This window comes from Phyllopteryx taeniolatus, chromosome 7, assembly GCF_024500385.1.
Source record: "Phyllopteryx taeniolatus isolate TA_2022b chromosome 7, UOR_Ptae_1.2, whole genome shotgun sequence".
Classification (NCBI taxonomy): Eukaryota; Metazoa; Chordata; class Actinopteri; order Syngnathiformes; family Syngnathidae; genus Phyllopteryx; species Phyllopteryx taeniolatus.
The window spans coordinates 2414678-2430000 of NC_084508.1; the positions used below are offsets into that span (position 1 = coordinate 2414678).

The following is a 15323-nucleotide window of genomic DNA, read 5'->3' on the forward strand; positions in this document are numbered from 1 at the left end:
TCAACGCTTTTGATCCTGTGTACATTAGTAAACTGAGTTCAAAGCGGACCGAACCATTTTTTATTTATTTATTTTTTGAATAATGAGTGGAAAACCATTTCTAACAAAACAGAAAGTATTTTTCACCCGTGATTCAAGAAACAAAATGAGATTTTAAATTGTTTTATCTGGCCAATGTGTGTTATGGTCGACAATAATTTCACAACTTGGAGGCTGCTGCATCTGAGACCAACACGATAAACTTATACTAATTTTTGACATCAGAAACTTGTCGTCACGTGAGCAGGAATGAAGCAGGACAACTCAGCTTTCTTAGTCAATACAGCAAGCACTGGGGAATAAATTGCTTCAGTCAATGACATTTACAATCTACATTGATTGGATGTACACATAAAATGACTCAAAGCAGCCATTTAATGTGTGGGGTTGTGTGCATCGAGCAGAGACGAGCACTAGGTTACAGAGGTCTAAGACCTCACTAGTGCAATCCTGCACAAATTGGTAATGCTCCAGACGACGGTGTATTGAAATGGAAACAGAGAATACAGTGTACTGTATTCTCTGTTTCCATTTCTCCTTGTGGGACAATTAAATGATTTGATGAATTAATGTTTTTTTCATTTACATTTTACATTTTCATACAGTGGGAATGTAAGTGAGAATGGTTGTTTGTATATATGTGCCCTGCGATTGGTTGGCGACCGGTTCAGGGTGTACCTCGCCTCTCGCCCGAAGATAGGTGGGACAGGCTCCAGCACGCCCGCGACCCGAGTGAGGATAAGCGGTACAGAAATGGACATTTGCATAGATGCCATTTGATTGGCTTTGGTCCACATGGGTGACAGTGTTGAATTAGGATGTTGGCTCAGCTTTGCTTCGTTCTTACTAACAAAAAAGAACCAAGGGCTAAATTGCACATTATAGTCAGCCAAATACTCAGGGTCTTAAAGTAGCGTTAAAAGTATTGGATGGTTATATTCTTTCACTTATATCTGTTCTGCTGACATCCCATATGAGCTGGGCACTGCTTGAAAGTTTTGTACAGGACATTATCTTTCTAAAATTTGGTCTCCTAGAATGTTTTTCTCTCTCAAGACTTTGTTCAATTAGATTTTGTTAACAGAGGTTTTTATATTTAATTATGTTATCTTGATTATCCAAACATATGGTCCAACAGTGCTGATACAGTATACTTTACAGTGGGAGGAAAAAAGTATGTGAACCCTTTGGAATTTCAAAGATTTCTGCATAAATTTGTCATAAAAGACCACCACAGTGTGATCTTCAACTGAATCACAATAATAAATAGTCTGCTTAATCTAATGCCACACATTATTGACAATAACCTAAAAACATTCAAAGGGCAGGGAGGAAAAACTAAGTGAACTTCTAGGCTACATTTTCTCCAAGAGATAATCAGCCAGGTGTGAGTCAACCTCAGGTCTCCTGTCAAGAAGCATTGCTGATGTGTACCACGCCCCGCTCAAAAGAGCTCTCAGAAGACCTACAATTAATAACCGTTGACATGTATAAAGCTGGAAAAGGTTACAAGAGCATCTCTCAAAGTCTTGTCGTTTATCAGTCCATGGTTAGACAAATTGTCTATAAATGGAGAAAGTTCAGCACTGTTGCTTTTCTTCTAAGAAGTCGCTGTCCTGTAACGATGACTGCAACAGCACAGTGCAGAATGCTCAATGAGGGTAAAATAAATAAATACAATAAAATAAAGGGGGGGAGGACCTTAGATCATCTTCTCAAGACTTACAGAAATCACTGGCCAATATCTCCCTTGACAAATCTACCGTATGTAAAAGAAACAAACAAGAATAGGGTTCATGGGAGAAGACCAAGGAGGAAGCCATTTCAGTGTAAAAAATCCCATTGTTGCACATTTGAAGTTTGCTAAAGAGCACTTAGATGTTCCACAGCACTACTGGGAAAATATTCTGTGAACAGATGAAACCAAAGTTGAATTGGTTGAGAGGAACACTCAACACCATGTGTGGAGGAAAAATGGCACAGCACACCACCATCAAAATATTGTCCCGTGAAGCATGGCAGTATCGGCATTACCACGAGTGGTAACCTTTCAGTGCTTGCTTGGGCAGCCGTGGCCCAATGGTCAAGATCATCGCCTGCCACCGTGGGGGACCTAGGTTCAAGACCCCGACTGGACCATGCGCCAACATCCCCCAGACTCACGGCTGTGGTGTCCTTGAGCAAGACACTGATACCCAGAAATGCTCCCCGGGCGCTTCAGCTGCTCCCTGCTCCAGAGTGTTCCACTAATGTGTATGTGTTCACTGTGATGGGTTAAATGCAGAGAACAAATTTCGTGTGCATGCATGCATGTTCATAACAATAAAAGATGATGACTCTCCATACTGTGTTTTTATATCTCAAAAGTATTTTCTGTCAAATAGCTGTCTGTTGTCGTACGAGAGCGGCTCGAATTACCGAAGAAAAAATTCCTTGTGTGTTTTTGACATACTTGGCAAATAAAGATGATTCTGGTGGAGGGAGCATCATGGTATGGGCGTGCTGTTACCTCAGAGCCTGGACATCTTATTATCATCAATGAAAAATGAATTCAAGATATTTTGCACAAAAACTTGAGGCCATATGTTCCAACAGTTAAAGCTCAAAAGAGGATAGGTGTTGTAACAGGACAATGATCCCAAACACAGAGGCGAATCAAAAACAGATTGGCTTGCGAAGAAGAAAATTCTGTTCATGTTCTGGAGTGGGCCAGTCAAAGTCCTGACTTCAACCTGAGATGCTGGGCATGACCTCAGGAGAGCTATTAACATCAGAAATCCAAGGAATCTGGCTGAACGACAACAGTTTTGTTCCAAGGAATGGTCCAAATGATGGCCGACTGGTTAGCACATCTGCATCACAGTTCTGAGGAACCTGGTTCAAATCTGTCCTCGCCTGCGTGGAGTTTGCATGTTCTCCCCATGCCTGTGTGGGTTTTCTCTAGGGTTTGGAATCTCTGGCACGAGGCTGATTTGATACATACAGACCCTTTCCAAAAAATTTGAATATCATGGAAAAGTTTAATTTCCATAATTTCATTCAAAATGTTAAACTTCCATAGATTGTAGATTCAGGGCCCACAACTTAAACATTTCAAGTATTTATTTGTTTATTTTTACATAATTTGGTTTTACAGCTGATAAAACCCACAAAATCATCCATCCATCCATCCATTTTCTGAGCCGCTTCTCCTCACTAGGGTCGCGGGCGTGCTGGAGCCTATCCCAGCTGTCATCGGGCAGGAGGCGGGGTACACCCTGAACTGGTTGCCAGCCAATCGCAGGGCACATGGAAACAAACAACCATTCGCACTCACAGTCATGCCTACGGGCAATTTAGAGTCTCCAATTAATGCACGTTTTTGGGATGTGGGAGGAAACCGGAGTGCCCGGGGAGAACATGCAAACTCCACACAGGCGGGGCCGGGGATTTAACCCGGGTCCTCAGAACTGTGAGGCTGACGCTCTAACCAGTCAGCCACCGTGCCCCCACAAAATCAGGAATTCAAAAATGTTTAAAACTATGACGAAATCAGCCCAAATTTTGCAGGCCATAAATGTTTTCAACTGATTGTCACACACTAATAACCGACTAAACTCATAGCACCTGCACAGGTTTCCCCAGGTGTCATTAAATTGCTTCAGTTTGGTTCAATTGTCTCAGTTGGGTTCAATATTGGGAAGAGTGCAGACTTGACAACTGGCCAGAAGACCATGATTGATACCCTTCATAGGTTGGGTGAGCCACAAAAGTTCATAGCTAATCAGACTGGCTGTTCACAGAGTGCTGTGTTCAAGCATTTCAATGGAAAGTCTAGTGGAAGGACAAAATGGCAGGAGAAGATGCACCAGCTAAAGAGATTACCGTGGGCTTCAGCGGATTATCAAACAGAGAAGATTGAAGAATGTAGCAGAGTTCCAGAAAGAGTGGAATGAGGCGGGAGGCACAGCTTCAAAACCACCAAATTCAGACACATCCGGGAGATGGGCTACAACTTTTGGGTTCCTTGGGTCAAGCCACTTCTGAGCCTGAGCCAACGTAGGAAGCATCTCAACTGGGCCATGGAGAAGAAGAACTAGACTGTTGGCCAGTGGTCCAAGATCTTCTTTTCCGATGAAAGGTCCAAGGGTTTGGAGGAAGACGGGTGAAGAACGGAACCCAAGCTGCTTGAGCTCCAGTGTGAAAAATCCACAGTCAGTCATGATTTGGGTTGCAATGTCCAGTGCAGGTGTTGGTAAACTCTGATTTCTTAAATCCAAGGTCACTACAACAGTCTACCAGAATGTTTTCGAGGACTTCATGATTCCTTCTGCTGAGGATCTTTATGGAAATGTTGATTTCATCTTCCAGCAGGACCTTGCCCCTGCACATACTGCCAGAAGCACCAAAATCTGGTTTGATACTCATGCCATCACAGTGCTTGACTGGCCAGCCAACTCGCCAGATCTAAACCCCATTAAGAATCTATGGGGTATTATCAGGACCAAAATGAGGTGCACCAGACCCAAAAACAAAGAAGAACTGTCAGCAAGCATTAAGGAAATCTGGCCCACAGGTTGATTGCCTCAATGCCACAAGGCAGTGATTAATGCAAAGGGATTACCAAACCAAGTATTGAAGATTAACATATCGTTACCATATTTTGATTGATTTAATGTGACCCTAATTTTTTTTTCTACAAAAACTGAGAAGTAAATGGTGATTTCTTCACAGTATTCAATTTTTTTAAATTCCTGATTTTGTGGATTTTATGAGCTGGAAGCCCAAATATGTAAAAATAAACAAATAGATACTTCAAGTTGTTTAAATTGTAGGCCCTGAATCTATAATCGATAAAAGTTTCACTTTTTGAATGGAATTATGGAAATATATAAACTTTTCCATGATAGTCTAATCTTTTGGAAAGGGTCTGTATCTAGCTACACAGGTTACAATTCGATTAAAAAAATTGTATCTTTGAGGGCGGAATGACACAATATGATTCAGTATGGGAGCAATACGATTATTCAGAATCAGAATCATCTTTATTTGCCAATTATGTCAAAAACACACAAGGAATTTGTCCCCTGTAGTTGGAGCTGCTCTGGTACAACAACAGTCAATTGACAGAGAACACCTTTGAGACATAAAAACACAGTCACTGAGCAAAAAAAAAAGTTACCAGTATATATGGTAACGCAGGTACAAATTTGTATTTATATATTTTTTGGGGACAATTGTGCGAAATGAGCGGCATGTCCTCCCCCTGCGTGCGCGGGTTTTCTCCGTGTACTCCGGTTTCGTCCGACATCCCAAAAACATGCGTGGTAGGTTGATTGGAGTCTCTAAATTGCCCGTAGGTGTGAATGTGAGTTCAAATTATTGTTTGTGTATATGTTCCGTGCGATTGGCTGGCGACCTGTTCAGGGTGTACCCTGCCTCTCGGCCCAAGATAGCTGGGATAGGCTCCAGCATGCCCGCAACCCTAGTGAGGATAAGCGGTACAGAAAATGGATGGATGGATGTGCAAAATGATCCTGAGTCCCCGAGCAATTAGAGCAGTTTGAAATGATAGAACAATAGTATGGTGCAGTGACCATTGTGCAAATGGTGCAGAGTTCAATCAATTTATGCAGTTTAAAGTGACTAATAGTGCGATAATCTGGGACAATGTCAATTTTACAAATGGTGCAGATTCTTCTCAAGCACATGAGTGGCCAGTATTGGTCAACAGCAGATATGTTTTATACAAAAAAAACAAACAAAAAAAACGACATTGGGTAAGACATGCTTATTTTTATTTACAGTCGTTCCTTTTGTTGAGTCAGGGTGCTTCATGATAGGCTATATTCCATTCCACGTCACAATTCACGATGTCATGAGTTGGGAGAAGTCGCCTCTCCCCCACACACATGAAGACATTTCGGCGTAAATATTGAACATGTACATTATTTAAGATTGTCGGCCCGACCTGTTTAGGACCGTTAAATCGGGACGAATCCACTCTTAACACACATCATACCTAAGGACAACCTTATAGGATAATCTTAAGATTTAAGATTGTCTGGAGTTTGACGCGTTTGGTCGGAAAGGGCAAAATCGGCACAAAAACAGGCTGATTGTCGTTATGAATGTCAAGGCCTTACTTTTCCCTCCCTGTCCTGTGAATGTTTGCATGTTATGCTCTATAAAAATATGAAAACATTTGTTTGCGTGGTATTAGTTTAAGCACGCTGTTCATTTTTATTATTGCGATTTAGTTCAGTGGTCCCCAACCCCCGGTCCGCGGAGCGGTACCGGTCTGTGAAGCATTTGTTACCGGGCCGCATAGAAAGAATGACCAATTTATATTATTTCAGTTGTATTGCGTTTCACGTGTCAAGTGTATTTAATTTTAAAATTTGACCGGATCTTCTCCGCCGCAATAGCTGTACGTTTCAATTGACAAGTCAAGACTGCACAGAACGCTGCAGCAGTTCCGTTTCCGCTCCCAGCCGACTCGCTAACGGCGGCCAAGCTCAAAGAACCAATCATTTCATAAACTGATTCAATTCATTGCATTCACTGAAGATTCGTTCTTTTGAACAAAACATTCGCGAACGATACAACACCAGACTGCACTTGTCGGTGATATCTGATTACAGAGCAGACTGGACATAAGGAACAAGCCCAGGGCTCACACTAATTCTGCGTTATGGTGAGTTGTTGTATATAACATTCATATATTTTTGCTGTGTGTATGTATATATGCATATATATATATATATATGCGTATATATATGTGCGTATATATATATATACATATATACGCATATATATATATACATATATACGCATATATATGCATATATATATATATATATATATATATATGCGTATATATATATATGCATATATATATATATATATATATGCGTATATATATATATATATATGCGTATATATATATATATGTGTATATATATATATATATATATATGCGTATATATATATATATATATATATATGCGTATATATATATATGTATATATATATATATATATATATATATGCGTATATATATATATATATGTATATATATATATATATGTGTGTATATATATATATGTGTATATATATATATATATATATATATATCTCACTGGAATTAAACAATTTTACAACCTGTCCACAGGTATTTTGGCCCACTCCTCGTGAGTGGTCGGAGTCGTTTGAATACCTGTTGACAGGAGCACAAATTTTTAGATTATTACACAAATCGTGATCAAATTGTTAAAATATGCAAGGCACCTTTATTTATATGACACATTTCACACCAGTATTTTGAAATGTATTTAAAACACAGCAAGCCAATATATAAAATGAATACAAGCATAAAATAAAAATAGCAAAAGAACACTGCTAAATGGATTGCTATACAAAAAATAGCTGATGAACGACTTATTTTCTTCTCGTTGAAACAGTAAATATTTCATTCAACCTCCTATGATGCAAGCATGTCTAGCATTCCCAACTAAATTACGGTGGCTGTTATAGCACAAGACAGATGGGGACAAACATCCAAGGATAAATGTTGATGTTGATGCCAAATTGGGGGAGGGGGGAAAAAAACTATTAATAGCCTTTAAAATTACACAAAGCATTCATCAAAAAGACTGGAAAAATTTGTAAGATTTGTTCTTTTAATACTCAATCATCTTCAAAACCTGTGGGGTCAAACTGCATCTTTTTAATAGTAAGTAAAATATGTAAATAAATGTAGAGGATACACATTTTCATCTGTATCAATGTCATCTTTCATGTAAAAATAAGCCATGAAAACATTTTATTCTCCACCAGAGCTGATCTGCTTGTCTTTGTGGCGCTATAACCGAGGTTTTATCTGCAGGTTTTTTTCTGTAAAAGGAAAAGGAAAAAGGCCATCAGTGACAAGTAAATATGAAGATAAAAAGAAAAATATTTGTAGAAATGCAAGTGAGTGAGTGTTGACTGTTACAATGTGATAATCCCTGGACAAATTCTGAGTGATGACATTTCAGCTGGCAAGTATATAAAGTGAGCATGACAATAACGATGAATAAAGGGTTGCGAGTGTTTAGTTGAGCAAATACATCACTTGCTCGCTAATTTAAACAAAGTGAAAGGAGTTTGTTTGTTTCTACCTATAATGTGGCTCAGCAGCATTCAAGGCAAACCAGAATATGGGGAACGAAATGTGACCCTTCAGCATAAAACCGATCGGAAGTCGCACGGCCGTGTTTAGAACTCGAGCCCATAAAGCACTGACTGGAAAAGAGGGCGAGCCCCCGTCTTCCTGTGGCCCGACAGCCGAAAGAACGAAGAAGGAGAAATGTGAATACCCACCACCCACTCTATTACTAAGGTTACCAGGTCACCGACTAGCAAAAATTGTCCCTGTACCGTGATCATGTGTGGTGGTGTGCATTAAAATTGGGGAGACTGGTGGGGGTGAGGCGAGACGGTCATGGGGCAATTATGACCCGCATCCGTCATCCCCACCCAGGCCAACCAGCTCCCCCAAAGTATGCGCGAATGTATGTGGTGCATTAAAAATCAGCGGGGGAAAGGCACGGCAGGCTATAGAGCAGGCCGGAGTGCCGGAACACCTGGTCGAGTGTCCTCCCCAGCCCTACGTCGCCCTTCCTCCGCTGACGGGTGTACGATGCATTAAAACTGGAGGACTGGCCGGGCAGAGAAGGGGAGCCACCGGACCGGAGACCAGCAAAGATTTGCCAGGACCCGGCCTGGTGTCCGCATCATCATGTCTCGCGCCAGCCCCCTAGCAGATTTCATTCAAATGTACGTCGTCATACATATGAACCAACAACAGGTCATAGTACAGTCCTTTGTGGTGTAAACAAAACATCCTTGTTACTCGGTTAACACTGAAATGCTGCTTCTGATCTTGAAAGACATCTTCACCAAATGTTACTCAAGTGCCACAATCTATACATCATCAGTTTTTTTTACATGCTTTTTCTAATTTCAGAAAATGTATATAGCCCAAAACATGTCTGTTTGACTTTCGATCGGTTTCGTGCTGGAGGGTCACAAATATGCGTTTGACAAAAGATTTTACGGCAAATCGTGAGTAAAATAAAAATCCAGTGTCCTCTGAGGATTGAATGACAAGGTCTCTCAAACTTTAACTGCAACTGGTGAAAACCACGTGGTTTATTATAGTTGGACACTGAGATTTGAATTTTGAGTATTTTTAATTGCACCGTCAGTATTTTTATAATAAAATATTTTTAACGGTGGGCCTTCAGACCTTTAATGTACCCAAAACGAACTATTTCAATGTTAAACAAAAGACCAGCAGCTTCTTTTCATTTGGTTGGAAAAAAAAAAGCATTTGATAAAAAAACAGATGATCGTGTCTCGTTCAGCATAGGCAATAACAAAATGAGTGATATATAGATAGTATCTGATCAAATTCAGATATAGAGTCAAATCAGTGAAATTTAGTCAAACATCTCAAAAGAAATTGTTAAGGTAGATGCACCACAATGTTTGTTGCAGCAGGCATGGTGAGGGTGGGGTGGGGGCGGGGTAGCTCAGTGACAACAGGGGCCTGGATGCTCATCTAATCCCCGATCTGTCAAGTCTGTCAGCAGAGAGCTCAGCTGTGCGGCCAACAACCTAAAACCTAAATATTATTACCTCTTTCCTCTGAGCATCATTAACCCCACCAGCCCCATCAAACTCTCGTTGACTGTCATTCACTGTATGAAGACTTATTATTTTTTTATATTTATTTCCGTGAAACACATTCATGGATAAATTGTGAGTGCACTAGATTTAAGTTGAACATCATCAAAAATATGAACAAGATTACAATGGCTGGTGTTTAACTTTACTCCAGTTTTCATCCACTTATTAAAGCAGTAAGACCAAAAGGATAATATATCAATATATACAGTGCTGTGAAAAAGCATTTGTGCCCTTCTCAAAAACATTTTTTTTTTTGCAAATATTTCACACTTTAACGTTTAAGATCATCAAAAATATTTAAACATCAGACAAAGATAACCCAAGTAAACAAAATGCAGTTTTAAATGGTGATTGGTGGTCCTTCAGGTGTTTTTTAAAAAATAATTATTTTTTTTTTTTAGCAAACCCCATGCGGGCTTTCATGTGTCTTGCACTGAGGAGAGGCTTCCGTCGGGCCACTCTGCCATAAAGCCCCGACTGGTGGCGGGCTGCAGTGATGGTTGACTTTCTAGAACTTTCTCCCATCTCCAGACTGCATGTCTGGAGCTCAGCCACAGTGATCTTTGGGTTCTTCTTTAACTCTCTCACCAAAGCTCTTCTCCCTCGATTGCTCAGTTTGGCCGGACGGCCAGCTCTTTTTGGTCAGCAGTGGCTTTCCCCTTGGAACTCTGCCATGGATGCCATTTTTGCCCAGTCTCTTCTTTATTGTTGAGTCAAGAAAACTGACCTTAACTGAGGCAAGGGAGGCCTGCAGTTCTGTTGACGTTGTCCTGTGTTCCATTGTGACCTCCTGGATCAGTCGTCGCTGTGCTCTTGGGGTAATTTTTTTTCGGCCGGCCACTCCTCGGAAGATTCACCACTGTGCCATGTTTTTTCCATTTGTGGATAATGGCTCTCACAGTGATTCGCTGAGATCCTAAACCTTTACAAATGCCTTTGTAACCCGTTCCAGACTGATAGATGTCAATTACTTTATATTTCATCTGTTCTTAAATTTCTTTGGATCGTGGTATTTTGTTGCAGCTTTCTGAGAAATTTTGGCCGACTCATTTTGTTAGACAAATTCTATTTAAGGGATTTCTTGATTGATCAGCTCTGGAGGTAATCAGGCTTGGGTTTGGTCACTGAAAATGAACTCAGCTTTCCAAAAAATTTGATAAGCCACAGTTCATTCATGGTTTAAAAAGCGGGACAATTACTTTTTTCCACACAGGGCGAGGCAGCTCTGAATTGTTTTTTTCCTCCTTAATAAATAAAAGCATTTGAAAACTGTATTTTGTGTTTATTTGGGTTACCTTTGTCTGATATTTACATTACAGTATTTGAATAGCTTAAAGTGGAGGAACTGCACTAAAACATAAGAATTTGAGAAGGGGCAAATACTTTTTTACGGCACTGTAACTAATTGGTCAATTCTACAATATTAAAAAATATCTAGATGTAGATCAAAGTGAACTTCAAGAATTCTTTACGCAGGTGACTTGAAACCTTCCTCCCTCCCTCCTCTACATGTTTGTTGCACATCATCAAAGGGTAAGTACTCATTTTCTTGATTCTAGGTCTAAGTGGTGTTAATATTCTTTGTATCTTTATCTTTATATACCATATCACATTTTACAAAGGTTTTGTGATTTAAACTGTTTGACCCTTAAATATACATTAGTTCCAATTGACTTTAAAAAAAAATATTTTTCTGTTGGAGAAGCATCACAGCGGATTGTTTTCCCAAATGTACCTTATTTTGTTTTCTGTTCCACATGATATAGCCACACAGGTTCAGTGCTGATTAAATTGGGACTTTGTGACAATCCCAAAAAGTTCTGCATATTATTAGATAAGTGGAATAAAAGTGTTATTTATTGTGGTAACCAGGGGCCTTCATCACAGCTTAATGCAACAGATGAGCTCGGCTAGACTAAGCGGACGAGTGCAAGACCAGAGGCATTGTTACTAGTGTTCAGAAACTTGAAGCCCGAGGAGTTAATTTTTAAGGAGGCTAGCAAAGATTTCAAAGAAAGCATCAAAAGAAGGGTCATCTGAAGTCACTTCACAAGTTAAATAGCGTTGCAGTGTTGATGCGCTGTTGGTTGGCCAGGGGTGCAGCTTTATGGGATTTACTACCTTTAACTGGTGTGGTCTTGGCTCGCCGTGGGTCTGGCACATCTGCCTCCTCTGGAGAACTTGAGAGTGAGATAAATGATGGAAGCGAACTTGTGGAAGGTGTACCCAGAGTTTCCTGAGAGCCTTGTGGAATGACCACAGACAGACAGGGCCTGGCAAAAAGAAACATTGTTATTTGCATCGCAACAATATAATTTAAATTATGTTTATTCATCAAACTAAGCATATTTATTTCTGACCTCTTGGAGGGCTCATCGTTACGGACCCTCACATAGGTGGATGTACACCGTTTGGCACGTTGATGGTGCTGCAACTTACAGCGAGTTCCAAGAGGACAGGAACCGGTCTTGGAGAAGTCTGGACACACTAAAGTGTGTTTCTTCTTACACTGGTGGTTAAACAATGAGTTTGTTTTATAGAAGGGTACATATTATGGAAAATGTAACTTTTTATTTGCTTGTATGATATGGTTGTTGGCATGGTGGGAGACTCGTTAGCACATCTGCCTCACAGTTTTGGGTACCGCGGTTCAAATCCCGGCCCCGCCTGTGTGGAGTTTGCATGTTCTCCCCGTGCCTTGGTGGGTTTTCTCCGGGCACTCCGGTTTCCTCCCACATCCCAAAAACATGCGTGGTAGGTTGATTGAAGACTCTAAATTGCCCGTAGGTGTGAATGTGAGTGCGAATGGTTGTTTGTTTCTATGCGCCCCGCAATTGGCTGGCGACCGGTTCAGGGCGTACCGCGCCTCCCGCCCGAAGATAGCTGGAAAAAGGCTCCAGCAGCCCGCGGCCCTAGTGAGGATAAGCGGTAAAGAAAATGGATGGATGGACGGATATGGTTGTTTTGTCATCTGTGTGTTTCTCAAAATGTGCATATGAGTGGATCATTAAGAATTTTGGGTACCTGATAATTGACTCATTTAAATTAATACAACCCATAACCAGAGACATTTAGTTTCCTGAGACTAAGCCTCTTTGAACCGTCCTTACGTCATTGTAACAAGACACACAAGACTTTCGGTTCGTGAGCAACAAGAGATTAAATCAACGCGTAGTTTACGTTTCCTTAGGTTCCATTGAGCATTTGTGTGTGTGTGACGCCACCAAAGAAGGGTCAACAGTGACGCAAAGAGGATAAATATTACTGGAGCTTTGTTGGCAATCAATCAAGTTCACATGTATCTCTCACAACTGCCCCCCATCAAGCTAAGGCGTGCACACCACAAGGGGCAAACACTATTTGAAAACCAATACAATAATTTAGTGCAAATTATTTTGCGGACCCCAAATTGAGACCCACTGTTTTACAGTGTGTATTGAGCGAGCGATTAAGTCTGCAGAGCATTGTGCAAGAGACGGCAAGCTTTCACATGCATGTTTGCAACTGAGTGTGTATGACAGTCTAATACGGGTGTAAATTGGAAGCTTCATTCTCTGTGAGATCTGATCCCTGCCACCTGTCAGAGAAGCTAATTATATTCACTCTACGGAGGAGGCTCCAAGGAGTGTGTTCCTGTGTGTGGCGTGGTGAGGAGTGCACGACTGGGAAGCAGAATAGTCCAGAAATAAAGTGAATAGAATGTTAGAGGGTGCGTGTTTATGTGTGTCAGAGTGTAGGGGAGAAGGATCTTGATATTGATTTTCAGGAAAACCAAGGAGTCTTGCTCCTATCTCCCTAAACCCAAACAGCACTGACACTCAGTTGTGAGATCACTTCCCACAGCACCCTTGGGTGCCGCGGATGCCCAGGAATTGACACAACCTGTTTCAACAAATCAGGGCTGCCACTAGTGTGTGTGCGTGTGATGATATCCATGGTTTTATATCTGGTAGAAGACTGATGCACGTCATTTTAATAAAAAAACAAGACAATGCATTATGCTACTTGACTCTTTTTTTGATGAAATGCCAGACTAAATAATTTAAACGTGAGAATAAGCGGTACAGAAAATAGATGGATGGCTAACGTGAAATCACAACAGATGTTGTCTCAGGGCACTTTACACATGGAGCAGGACTAAGTCCACACTCCTCACTCATTAAAAGACACAAAACAACAAAAAAACAAAAAACAGCATCATTGCGTAAAGGATATTGCCACGAGGGGCTCAGGAACACTTCAGAAAACCATTGTCAGTTAACATAGTTCGTTGCTACATGCACAAATGCAAGTTTGCACGATGCATAAGCGAAAGCAATATATCAACAACACCCAGAAACGCTGCCGGCTTCTCTGGGCACGAGTTCATGTGAGATGGAGATGTGCCAAAGTGTGCTGTAGTCTGACAAGTCCACATTTTAAATTGTTTTGAGAAAACATGGACATTGTGTCCTCTGGGCCAAAGAGGACTAGGACCCATCTGGATTGATATGACATGGGTAACTAGCACATCTGTGAAGGCACCATTTAATGCTTAAGGTACATACAGGTGTTGGAGCAACATATGCTACCATCCAAGCAACATCTTTTTCAGGGACACCCCTCCTTATTTCGGCATGACAATGCCAAGCCACATTCTACAGTGTGGCTTCGTAGGGAAAGAGTGTGAGTACTAGACTGGCCTGCCAGCAGTCCAGACCTGTCTCCCCTTAAAAATGTATGGTGCATTATGCAGCGCAAAATACGACAACGGAGACCCTGGACTGTTGAGAATGGGAAAAGAAGCCTGCCCCCCTGGATTTTAAATGCATCACACACACACACACTCATCCCCACGTTTTAAAGCACCACATACACCCATCTCTGGGTGACGGTGGGTCGTGGGTGGCTGGGGTTTGGCTGTTAGGCAGCAGTGCCTGGCCACCCCCCACCCCCCGGGGTGGTGGCATTGGGTCCCTGCAGCCCCCACCGGGTAGCTAGTTGTCGGGGCGCCTCGGTGGGGCCGGCGGACCGCCCTGGGTCCCTCGGTGTAGGACGTGTCCCGTACACCGGGCTGCTCTGGTGTGGACCCCTGGGCCCGATCCCGCCCCTCGATTGATTGGTTGGGGTCCTCAGCCTCTGCGGTGAGGGCACAGCAATTACAGGACACCTCTGTCAGTCTTTGTGCATGTAAAACGGTGTCAATTCACTTGCATGTGTCCACAGGCACACACCCCTGGGACTCTTTCACTGGGTGTGGGTCCACTCACTTATTGCGCCAAATAACGCAATACTATACGAACTGCTTGTGTATCCCCTCACTCACACTCTCGTCCTATAGACTTTTATAATTCACATAGTCAATCCCACCACACTTCAGTTGTACAGCCAGGTTCACGACCCTTGTCCTGCATGCTTCTTCTCCAGTCCTTGTCCTGTTCTAGCTTGTCCTGTCCTTCCCTCACAGGGTGTAGCACTACAGTGCCATGCAACACGCATACTTAATGTTTCATTGTTGTAGATAATGTAATGACTTACGTTTCTCATCCTGTTTACACTCAGTGATTTGTCTTTTGTCTGCGTTTCTCTCC

The 15323-nt window shown here is 41.6% G+C and overlaps 1 protein-coding gene across 5 annotated transcripts in view; it reads right to left on the minus strand.

Annotated features, from left to right (window-relative positions):
• Positions 1-7678: 7678 nt before the first annotated feature.
• The window catches only part of zc3h3 (zinc finger CCCH-type containing 3), a 109822-nt gene continuing 102177 nt past the window's right edge, over positions 7679-15323 (minus strand). For 4 of the 5 annotated variants that reach the window (XM_061778053.1, XM_061778052.1, XM_061778054.1 and 1 more), the window contains 3 exons: positions 12114-12262; positions 11875-12026; positions 7679-7914 (listed from right to left, as the gene is read on the minus strand). In XM_061778053.1, the coding sequence (XP_061634037.1) occupies positions 7883-7914; positions 11875-12026; positions 12114-12262 (333 nt within the window). In that variant the 3' untranslated portion in view covers positions 7679-7882. Of the gene's footprint in view, positions 7915-11874; positions 12027-12113; positions 12263-15323 lie in introns of those variants that run through there. The other variant, XM_061778055.1, reaches the window with a different exon arrangement.